Source organism: Impatiens glandulifera, chromosome 1, assembly GCF_907164915.1.
Source record: "Impatiens glandulifera chromosome 1, dImpGla2.1, whole genome shotgun sequence".
In the NCBI taxonomy this organism is placed as follows: Eukaryota; Viridiplantae; Streptophyta; class Magnoliopsida; order Ericales; family Balsaminaceae; genus Impatiens; species Impatiens glandulifera.
This window is the reverse complement of record NC_061862.1, coordinates 153,939,967-153,951,975: the sequence shown is the minus strand read 5'-3', so window position 1 is coordinate 153,951,975 and position 12,009 is coordinate 153,939,967. Positions and strand designations below refer to the sequence as shown.

General features: G+C 29.0%; 2 protein-coding genes across 2 annotated transcripts; one reads left to right on the top strand and one right to left on the bottom strand.

The window, feature by feature from the left end:
• Window positions 1-1,660: 1,660 nt before the first annotated feature.
• Window positions 1,661-3,220, top strand: LOC124916368 (DNA mismatch repair protein MSH6-like). Its single transcript, XM_047457087.1, has 2 exons — window positions 1,661-2,326; window positions 3,087-3,220. Exon 1 carries the CDS (start codon window positions 1,674-1,676, stop codon window positions 2,283-2,285), a length of 612 nt encoding a protein of 203 aa, XP_047313043.1. The 5' UTR covers window positions 1,661-1,673; the 3' UTR covers window positions 2,286-2,326; window positions 3,087-3,220.
• On the bottom strand, window positions 2,796-4,648 carry LOC124916357 (ERAD-associated E3 ubiquitin-protein ligase doa10-like). The gene is made up of 7 exons (XM_047457077.1): window positions 4,486-4,648; window positions 4,103-4,174; window positions 3,874-3,944; window positions 3,638-3,770; window positions 3,463-3,543; window positions 3,286-3,381; window positions 2,796-3,206 (listed from the first exon to the last, which is right to left on the bottom strand). The coding sequence occupies exons 1-7, from the start codon at window positions 4,618-4,620 to the stop codon at window positions 3,129-3,131; spliced, it is 666 nt and encodes a 221-aa protein (XP_047313033.1). The 5' UTR covers window positions 4,621-4,648; the 3' UTR covers window positions 2,796-3,128.
• Between the last annotated feature and the right edge of the window lie 7,361 nt (window positions 4,649-12,009).

Sequence of the window (12,009 nt, the reverse complement as noted above, 5' to 3'; positions counted from 1 at the left end):
TTATAGTTGGTTTTTTACAATTTGAGCACCAATTTTACAAATCTTCTATGCGGATATACAAATTTGGCGAGATATTCGTGATAAGAAGCATAAGACTTTGGAGAGATGGCTGCAACTGATATTGCTATAAAAGTCTTAATAAGAAACACAAGACTTTGGAGATCCACTCTAATTCTGAAACATCATATTTTTATATTAGTGATAAGGTTAAACATTATTTATATTTTGAATAAATTAATTGGGTGGCCCTCTAAATAATATAATCGTTTTTAGTTTTAGTTCCCTTCAATTTTTAGAAAAGTCATTCATCAATTATCCTTTTATCCATTTCTTTAATTATTAATTTTTATATTTATATATAATTATTAAATCTTATATATATATAATAATATATTTTAAAAAGTAATTTGAAAATAGAAAGGAAGTAAATAATTAAAAGATCACCCAAATAATTTTTATAAAGGTTTATATATATAAAAGAAAGATATTTAATAATTATGTATATAAATTAGTGATGAAAAATAATATATATAAGAGATTTAATAATTTGCCAGAAAAGCTATGGATAACTTTTTCTGTAAATTTGATGGGTGATTTGCTTAAAAACTAATTTGAAAGTTAAAAATTTGCTATTAAAGTAATTGGAGGGTGATTTAAATAATTTGTCCAGGGTTTGAATTGGTACACTTATTTATTTTTTAATACATTTTTATGTAATTAATATTCGAATATATATATATATTTTTTTAAATTAAATAGTTGTTTTATTACATATGTTTCTTAATTTATTATATATATTTATTATTATTTAATTATTTTTTCATTTATTATATAAAAATCAAAAAAAATTAAAAAAATCATTTTGATATTTTGATAATAGATGCACATTTGCTTAAAAAATTGATTGATCTTAAAAATATGAGCTCTAATACAGAACTCCTTCATTCTCAATGAAATACACTGACAAATATGATTTCTAAGTCAAATGTATTGAATAAAATTCTAGTAATAACATTATGGACTATAGAAAACTAATTTCACTCCTTATATGATGAACAATCCGGAAAGAAGGAAAAACAAGTTTTCAAAGAAAACAATTATGAGTACGATCATTTAAAACGATTAATGTTAAACATGTTCACTTCCATTCGACAATAAAAATTATACATGTCTATAAATTTTCAATCTGGTTGAGAATGAAAGATTAATTCAATGAAAAACTTAATTGAGTCCTAACATGTAAAAAAATGATTATTGATTATAAAAAATCATAATTTTTTTTTTCATTTTAATAATATTTTTATTATTTAGATATGTAATTTTTTTTTTTGTTTACATCAATTCAAATTATAGTGTTATATTTTATTCAATATTCAATTTTTTTATGGATCATCTAAATTTTGTGTGAGCTTTATTTATTTGATAATCTAATTTATAAATTACTATAATTTTAACAAAATATAATAAATATATATTTGTTTTTCAAAAATCTGTAATTAGCTCGCTATATTCAAATTTTATGTCCAAAACATAAAATCATCCGCTAAAAGGGGAATAAAATGAATTAGAATTCCCGCCAAAACAAAATCTTGAATATTTTCGCGCCAATTTCTTGACCATTTCCCTTCGTTTTTACCCTCTTTCCCCTTCTCCTGTATGTTCATTGTGATCTGATGGCACCATTTCAGCGAAATTCGAATGGCCGATCACCATTCGTTAATCCTCTACAACAAATCACATCTTTCTTCTCCAAAACCACTTCATCTTCACCACCACTCAAACAACAACCTAAATCTACTCCCAAAACAAACCCTAATTCATCTCCGTCAATTCCTCGTCTCAAATCCGGGAAGATACGTCTCTTTGCAACGGGATCATCGCAACCTGCTACAACTGATCCCATTTTAAACTCCGTTTCGATTCCCGAACCTGCGATAACATACGGTGAAGAGGTAGTAGGGAGAAGGATCAAGGTTTTGTCGTCACTTGAAAAATCATGTAACGAAGGATTCATTTCATCGTTCAATAATGTTTCTGGTAAGCATCTGGTTCAGTATGATGACGCAACTGAGGAGCTTTTGGATTTAACTGTTGAAAAAATTGAATTGGCTGAGCCTGTGATCAGAAAGTTTCGTCGTCTGCGTCGTGTTTATGCTGTTCAAGATGAAGATGATGAGAAGATGTCAGTAGCCAATGGTGTTAAGGTTTTGGATACTGTTTCGAAGCGTGGAAATGATGACAAGTTTGAGATTATGAGTTCGAAACGAAAACGAGCTAAGAAGTAGAAATCAGCCGAGAATGATTCATGATCTATCTATATCTGTTGGTATGTGGTCAGTGGGTGTAATCTTTTCTTATTTGAAGTAAATTAAGCGGATTTGATATGTTTTCATGACAATATTTACTATTATAATATGATCAAGTTATCATTCTCCTTGTTCATAGTCTATTGAGTGTCAAGGGTATTAGGGTTTATTAAATGCCGATTGATAAGATAAGATAATACAAAACTGATTGTCATTTTCAAATCAACAATTAATCGGCTTGATTTTTCGATGGGTTTCTTAAATGCCAATTGATATGATGTTACTTTTGAATTGTCTCTTCCACCTTCATTATAGGCTTTTGTTTACTCTTGCTAAATCAGAAATTGATAATGGTACCCCATTTTAGGTGGAATAGAAGCCTTGCATTGATTGCTTAATTTGACTTTAAATGCTGGTCCCCATTAATGTTTTTACCCTTCTGCTGTTCCTTATTCAAACTTTAAGCTGTCTGTCCTTTCACAAGTCTGTAGTAAGAAATTTAAAAGTCTCATTGAATGAACTGTAATACATAAGGCGCCATTTATGGCCAAAACCCAACAACTATAATTTGAAAAGTCTGCTCCCATCATGGAAGACATGTTCTTCTTAATAACTGCTGAGATCTCTCTTGCCCCATGGTTAATTTGCAGAGATGAACTTGTTTTTCAAATCTAAGTATATGCCACTAAATAAAAACCCATTTGGATTGTGTTAATTTGCATGTGTAAGTCCAATGGGAATGAAATGCTTAGAATAATGAATCTCTTTTGAACCTTTCAGGTCTCAGAATAAGTTGCTGGAACTGTAATGCTCTTGAACCTGTTAGGACTGAATATCTTCATCTTCAGAGTTTGATTCGTAATCTTCAATCTCAGAATCAGCATGATCATCCATAGTAAACTGGAGAATGAATGTTATTTATCTTCTAATGACCACTTTTCTAACTATATAAAGTCTTGAATGAACAATGGAGGTAAACCTGATATGAATGGCTGATGTTGGTTTGGACTGCTGTGATTATCCGAGTGAATATGTACATTGGAACTACTATCCCACCAACCTTCATAATCACCAACTGCATACAAGAATTCAGTCAGTTAGTCCCATTATACAAATGTCTTCAGTTCAATGCTAAGGAAAAAGAACATAATTTTACAGTAGCAAGTGAAAATGGGTATTCGTCTGCTATTTCGGAACACATAGAAAACAGATGTCTGATCAGCAGAGCAATGGTGAACTGCAAGAATCCATGATAAAAACAAACATTAGAATCCATGAGGTTCTATTGTCGGTCAGGACTTGTCACAATTTGATTTTCAAATGTAACTCACAGCAATGGCTAATGATCTACAGAAAATGGCGGTTCTATCAGCTGCTGAAACACATTCTTGATTGCCTGTTTCAAGCAATGCCTCTTCAGTTACCATCACAATCGGCGAACTTCCAGGTATTTCTAAGCTTCTCCTATTTCATTATGAGCATTTGAGATCAGATCATATACCATAAAAAATTAAAATCACAGCATCTCTATTAGTAATTGATTAAGTTTATGTTTTGGAATAACTACCTGATAGTGACACCAGTACTATTAACCTGTTGGGGGGTTTTGGGAGCTGCTGTATAATTAGGTTCAAATTTCTGCATCAATACAAAATGTCATTTTCAACCCAGTTCCTTAAAATTCAAACTTCTCAGTATGCTTAAAAAATCATAATTTTGGCACAAAGAGAACCTATTAAACATTAAGACAGAAAAATTCAGTCATCATCTTGCTTTTACAAAATCTAAAGTGAAACCTGTAGGCAAATCTCGCAGATTGTGTTACCCTTCTCATCACACCATCTCTGTATGCAATCTCTGTGAGCATACTAAAACAGTAGACAAAAAACAAAGATCATTATACAATTTTTTTTTCAAAAGATTAAACTCATTTCATTGATCCATTAAGTCTCAAAGATTGCTCAATACAAGTTATGACATGGTTTTGTGATGAGTTATCTGGATTCAAAAGAATCATCAACAACCTGTGATTACCAAAACCAATAACTCAATCACACAAATTCTCATCATCTCAAAAACCCTCCAAAAAAACTCAAAATTCTGATGAAACAGGAGAATCAATATTAACTTCCCCATTTGAACACAATTATACAATTCCAAAACCAAGAACACATCATACCTTAACAGTTCCAGAACATGAACAAGGGGATTCCATGTTCTTGCAACTCTCAAACTCCTCTTCATGACAGATTCTACAAAATGTACCTCTTAAAACATCTTCCAAATAATCCATAGACAAGATCACTTCTCCCATTTTCTTCAAGTTAATGTTTCCCCTTTCTCTCTCTATGGGAGTGAATGTGCATCTAATTTCTTGAAATTTAAACAAAAGGGTCTGATCTGAAATTCCTGAATTGCCCTCCCTCTTTTAATATATGTGAAGTCATATTACGCGGTTTAGGAAAAAAGTCACAAGGTCAATAGCATTTTTCATGGTGGGGTTACATACTACTGCTAGTAATCCAAATACTTAAATGGGTATTTTTTCTATGCATTTTTTCAAACCCTTTTTACAATTTTGCATCTTTTCCCACGTCAGCATGGCCAGAGGTTAAATTGCCTTGAATGCTAGAAGATTAGAAAGCTAGCTAGCAAACCCAACACTCACACTTCCAACATTTTTTTTTGTAATAATGTAAAGAGATTTTGATTATTGTTTTTAACCTTTTTAACAAAATTGAGTGAGAATTAAATTTGGTGACAATTGATCTCTTAAAATTCATTATGTCCCTTAAATTATTTTATTGAGTTAACAATTTTATATATAGTGAAAGTGAAGTAAGATTATAATGATGCATAATTTGTTTTTGGTTAATCAAAATTTATTTTATTGAAGAAAAAATCAAATAAATATACATATGTTTTTTTTTTGAAGGTTTTAATAAATATTCACTACACTAACAAGTTGTACTACTGTATATTATTTGGGATTACACTCTTTTACCAAATGTATTTTTTTTATATAATTTCCTTTTTGTCACTTTTCCAGCATCCTACTAAAAAAGGACTCATCTACATAACGTGATTAATTGGATATAATGGGCTTGTTTGAAAAATCAAATAAATTAACTTTTTCAAACTACATAACGTGATTAATTGGATATGATGGGCTTGTTTGAAAAGCCCTAATTGGAGTTGGCTTTGAACCATTTTTATTTTTTTAATTAATTTATTTATTTTTAAAAAAATATTTTATTAGGTATTAATTTATATAAAATAATATTTTAAAATACAATTAATTATGCATATATTAACAAATTTAATAATCTTTTTTTCCAATTATATTCTAATTCCACCTACCTAAATTTTGTTAATATTTGATTTGTACTAGTTTCACTGAAGTTATAATTTATTTAGAAAATTAAATACATTTTTGTAATATATAAAAATGTGATTAATTGTTTGTTTTAAATATTTTCCTAAGAAAATACAAATTTCTTTTATTAAGAATGTGATAGTTAATTGCTTGTTAAGGTGATATAATTGAGATAGATTAACGAAGATACTAAATGATAAAATAAAATAGATAATATGAACAATCAAAATTATAAAAGTGTTTGATTGAATTAGTCTTATACTTGTTATTAGTAAAACTAGCATTTTTTCAAATGCACGAGTATTAATATAAAAATCGTGAAAAAAAATTACGGATAACATTTTTTATTTTATTTTTAACCGTTTTAAATTTATGGGTGGGTCAATCCACAATCCGACTCAAATATCCATTACTCAAACCTATATAGATTAGTTAGTTAAAAAGTTGAACTTATATTAATATTAAAACGTCCCGCGTTTATCAAATTTGGTGTTGAATTTAAAATATAAAGTCTTTGTAGCCTAGTTGGTTAAAGAATTGTATTTGTTTTTGTTAGGTTGCAAGTTCGAAACATACCTCTAGCATTTTTAATTTTATTTTTAACCGTTTTAAATTTAAAAATGGGTCAACCCACAATCCGACCCAAGTATCCAAATTAACCACAGCTCTCGACCCGCCAATCCGGACACTTTAAAAATTAAGCATCATTATATATATATAGATTAGTTAGTTAAAAAGTTGAACTTATATTAATATTAAAACGTCCCGCGTTTATCAAATTTGGTGTTGAATTTAAAATATAAAATCTTTGTATCCTAGTTGGTTAAAGAGTTGTACTTGTTTTGTTAGGTTGCAAGTTCGAAACATACCTCTAGCATTTTTAATTTTATTTTTAACCGTTTTAAATTTAAAAACGGGTCAACCCACAATCCGACCCAAGTATTCAAATTAACCACAGCTCTCGACCCGCCAACCTTCACCCAACTGATGGGATGATGGTCCCACTTCGGTTCCTTTGATCATACCAGTTCATACTATTTGTATTCCACTATTCCACTTAAAGCATTGTCCTTTTCATTTGTTGAATTTGTTGAATTTTTTATACATTTTTTTATTTTTGTATAGGTGGTGGTGTTTGGATGGATAAATGTGTCTTTACACGGGTAAGATCGAACTAATAGACCCATTGATATTTGAGTAACGTGATATTAACTCTGAAAAAAAATGTGAGGTGAGATAAAAGAGTTAATTTTTTTAACTAATCAGATTGTGTTGATTAAGTCATTTTCTTTCATATTTTCTTTTCTAAATTCCCACCACTGATCATTCAAAAAAAAATGCATAGCTGATATTTAATTAGGACCACAAAACACATTAATATAACTAGCATTTTTCCAAATGCACGAGTATTAATATAAAAATCGTAAAAAAAAATTACGGATAACATTTTTTATTTTATTTTTAACCGTTTTAAATTTATGGGTGGATCAATCCACAATCCGACCCAAATATCCATTTACTCAAACTTATATAGATTAGTTAGTTAAAAAGTTGAACTTATATTAATATTAAAACGTCCCGCGTTTATCAAATTTGGTGTTGAATTTAAAATATAAAGTCTTTGTAGCCTAGTTGGTTAAAGAGTTGTATTTGTTTTTGTTAGGTTGCAAGTTCGAAACATACATCTAGCATTTTTAATTTTATTTTTAACCGTTTTAAATTTAAAAACGGATCAACCCACAATCCGACCCAAGTATCCAAATTAACCACAGCTCTCGACCTACCAATCCGGACACTTTAAAAATTAAGCATCATTATATATATATATAGATTAGTTAGTTAAAAACGTCCCGCGTTTATCAAATTTGATGTTGAATTTAAAATATAAAGTCTTTGTAGCTTAGTTGGTTAAAGAGTTGTACTTGTTTTGTTAGGTTGCAAGTTCGAAACATACCTCTAGCATTTTTAATTTTATTTTTAACCGTTTTAAATTTAAAAACGGGTCAACCCACAATCCGACCCAAGTATCCAAATTAAACACAGCTCTCGACCCGCCAGTCCGGACACTTTAAAAATTAAGCATCATTATATATATATAGATTAGTTAGTTAAAAAGTTGAACTTATATTAATATTAAAACGTCCCGCGTTTATCAAATTTGGTGTTGAATTTAAAATATAAAATTTTTGTAGCCTAGTTGGTTAAAGAGTTGTACTTGTTTTGTTAAGTTGCAAGTTCAAAACATACCTCTAGCATTTTTAATTTTATTTTTAACCGTTTTAAATTTAAAAACGGGTCAACCCACAATCCGACCCAAGTATCCAAATTAACCACAGTTCTCGACCCGCCAATCCGGACACTTTAAAAATTAAGCATCATTATATATATATAGATTAGTTAGTTAAAAAAGTTGAACTTATATTAATATTAAAACGTCCCGCGTTTATCAAATTTGGTGTTGAATTTAAAATATAAAGTCTTTGTAGCCTAGTTGGTTAAAGAGTTGTACTTGTTTTGTTAGGTTGCAAGTTTGAAACATACCTCTAGCATTTTTAATTTTATTTTTAACCGTTTTAAATTTAAAAACGGGTCAACCCACAATCCGACCCAAGTATCCAAATTAACCACAGCTCTCGACCCGCCAATCCGGACACTTTAAAAATTAAGCATCATTATATATATATATATAGATTAGTTAGTTAAAAAGTTGAACTTATATTAATATTAAAACGACCCGCGTTTATCAAATTTGGTGTTGAATTTAAAATATAAAGTCTTTGTAGCCTAGTTGGTTAAAGAGTTGTACTTGTTTTGTTAGGTTGCAAGTTCGAAACATACCTCTAGCATTTTTAATTTTATTTTTAACCGTTTTAAATTTAAAAACGGGTCAACCCACAATCCGACCCAAGTATCCAAATTAACCACAGCTCTCGACCCGCCAATCCGGACACTTTAAAAATTAAGCATCATTATATATATATAGATTAGTTAGTTAAAAAGTTGAACTTATATTAATATTAAAACGTCCCGCGTTTATCAAATTTGGTGTTGAATTTAAAATATAAAATTTTTGTAGCCTAGTTGGTTAAAGAGTTGTACTTGTTTTGTTAAGTTGCAAGTTCAAAACATACCTCTAGCATTTTTAATTTTATTTTTAACCGTTTTAAATTTAAAAACGGGTCAACCCACAATCCGACCCAAGTATCCAAATTAACCACAGCTCTCGACCCGCCAATCCGGACACTTTAAAAATTAAGCATCATTATAAATATAGATAAGTTCGAAACATACCTCTAACATTTTTAATTTTATTTTTAACCGTTTTAAATTTAAAAACGGGTCAACCCACAATCCGACCCAAGTATCCAAATTAACCACAGCTCTCGACCAGCCAATCCGGACACTTTAAAAATTAAGCATCATTATATATATATAGATTAGTTAGTTAAAAACGTCCCGCGTTTATCAAATTTGATGTTGAATTTAAAATATAATGTCTTTGTAGCCTAGTTGGTTAAAGAGTTGTACTTATTTTGTTAGGTTGCAAGTTCGAAACATACCTCTAACATTTTTAATTTTATTTTTAACCGTTTTAAATTTAAAAACGGGTCAACCCACAATCCGACCCAAGTATCCAAATTAACCACAGCTCTCGACCCGCCAATCCGGACACTTTAAAAATTAAGCATCATTATATATATATAGACAAGTTCGAAACATACCTCTAACATTTTTAATTTTATTTTTAACCGTTTTAAATTTAAAAACGGGTCAACCCACAATCCGACCCAAGTATCCAAATTAACCACAGCTCTCGACCAGCCAATCCGGACACTTTAAAAATTAAGCATCATTATATATATATATAGATTAGTTAGTTAAAAACGTCCCGCGTTTATCAAATTTGATGTTGAATTTAAAATATAATGTCTTTGTAGCCTAGTTGGTTAAAGAGTTGTACTTGTTTTGTTAGGTTGCAAGTTCAAAACATACCTCTAACATTTTTAATTTTATTTTTAACCGTTTTAAATTTAAAAACGGGTCAACCCACAATCCGACCCAAGTATCCAAATTAACCACAGCTCTCGACCCGCCAGTCCGGACACTTTAAAAATTAAGCATCATTATATATATATAGATTAGTTAGTTAAAAAGTTGAACTTATATTAATATTAAAACGTCCCGCGTTTATCAAATTTGGTGTTGAATTTAAAATATAAAATCTCTCGACCCGCCAATCCGGACACTTTAAAAATTAAGCATCATTATATATATATAGACAAGTTCGAAACATACCTCTAACATTTTTAATTTTATTTTTAACCGTTTTAAATTTAAAAACGGGTCAACCCACAATCCGACCCAAGTATCCAAATTAACCACAGCTCTCGACCCGCCAATCCGGACACTTTAAAAATTAAGCATCATTATATATATATATAGATTAGTTAGTTAAAAGCGTCCCGCGTTTATCAAATTTGATGTTGAATTTAAAATATAAAGTCTTTGTAGCCTAGTTGGTTAAAGAGTTGTACTTGTTTTGTTAGGTTGCAAGTTCAAAACATACCTCTAACATTTTTAATTTTATTTTTAACCGTTTTAAATTTAAAAACGGGTCAACCCACAATCCGACCCAAGTATCCAAATTAACCACAGCTCTCGACCCGCCAGTCCGGACACTTTAAAAATTAAGCATCATTATATATATATAGATTAGTTAGTTAAAAAGTTGAACTTATATTAATATTAAAACGTCCCGCGTTTATCAAATTTGGTGTTGAATTTAAAATATAAAATCTTTGTATCCTAGTTGGTTAAAGAGTTGTACTTGTTTTGTTAGGTTGCAAGTTCGAAACATACCTCTAGCATTTTTAATTTTATTTTTAACCGTTTTAAATTTAAAAACGGGTCAACCCACAATCCGACCCAAGTATCCAAATTAACCACAGCTCTCGACCCGCCACTCCGGACATTTTAAAAATTAAGCATCATTATATATATATATAGATTAATGCTATAATTTATACTTTAAAAAAAAGTATAAATTAATAACATTTTACACGATTACAAAAAAAAATATTAAATTATTAATCTTTTTATTCCATTTTTTTAATATTAATTAATCTTTTATTATTTTTTAATTTCATTATATATTAGAAAAAAAACACATTTTATAAATTTTATTATTTAAAAATTTAAATTATTAAAATGATTTATGTTATAAAAGAAATTTAATATTTATTTTATAATTAGTACTATAAAAATAATAATAATATAATTATTATTAATTATAATTATTAACTCTCTTATTAATATTCATTAGTTTAATAATTTAAAAACTATAATATTTTTCATATTTTAAATTAAATTATGAAATAATATTAATTAATTATTTATATATAATTTTATTTTAGACATTTATTTTTCCAAAATTAGGTTATAATTGTGTACACTATACTTTTACACCTTAATTATATAATTTTAATATACTAAATGATTTTAAAATAATATTATATATTAAACAGGGCCAAATGGCAGATGCCAGACCCCAAGGATCACGAGGTCTCAAGACGCAGAGCTCATGCATCCATGTACCAGGACGAAAACAAACAAGGACATGCGAACAAATTTGTTCCCTTCCTTCCACCGATAGCGAGTTTCCATGGCAGCAGGAATGTGGGCGATCTTCAATGAAGTTGTGGTCTCGTCTCTTCGGTGAATCAATTGAGACTCATACATTTTCGGTGTCACAGAGCTTCTACTTACAGAAAAGAGAGGGAGAAAAAGAAAAAATGAGGGAACGATTACAGTCTTTGACCTTTAAAACAAAGAGGATACTCGTAAGTGCCTAGCCCTTTGATCTGTTTTGACCATTTTTTTGGTTCTAAAATATAGGAGTGAGTGAAGAAAGTTTATGTTAGCCAAACTGCCCATTGATTTGTCTATGTAATGAATCTGTATTCGCTAGACCATGATAATTTTGATAGGTTTATTTTTCTTTGAATCTGAAATTAAATTGGGGAGATTAATTTTTTGAAAGAGCTTTAATATTTTGGTTGCCCAAGTTTGATTCATGAAACCTCTAATATTTTCTAAATACCTTTGAACGGTAGGAATATTTTAACATTTGATTGGAAAAAGGCAAATTATGCAATTGGAAAGAGGCCTACCATTTAATTTTTTATATTTTATATAATTATTAATTATATATTATATTATTAAATTTATTTTTTTCTTTTTCTTTAATATTAAATATATATTATATAATTTATATATATAATATTTTTATTTTATTTTTTATCTCTTATTTTCGTATTATAATATATT

Excerpts from the sequence above, each read along its gene's own strand:
- LOC124916368 (XM_047457087.1), top strand. The coding sequence starts at position 1,674 with ATGGCACCATTTCAGCGAAATTCGAATGGCCGATCACCATTCGTTAAT.
- LOC124916357 (XM_047457077.1), bottom strand. The coding sequence starts at position 4,620 with ATGGGAGAAGTGATCTTGTCTATGGATTATTTGGAAGATGTTTTAAGA. Across the intron at positions 4,175-4,485 it reads CATGTTCTGGAACTGTTAAG|TATGCTCACAGAGATTGCAT; the intron begins GTATGATGTGTT and ends CTACTGTTTTAG. Across the intron at positions 3,544-3,637 it reads GTAGATCATTAGCCATTGCT|TTCACCATTGCTCTGCTGAT; the intron begins GTGAGTTACATT and ends GGATTCTTGCAG.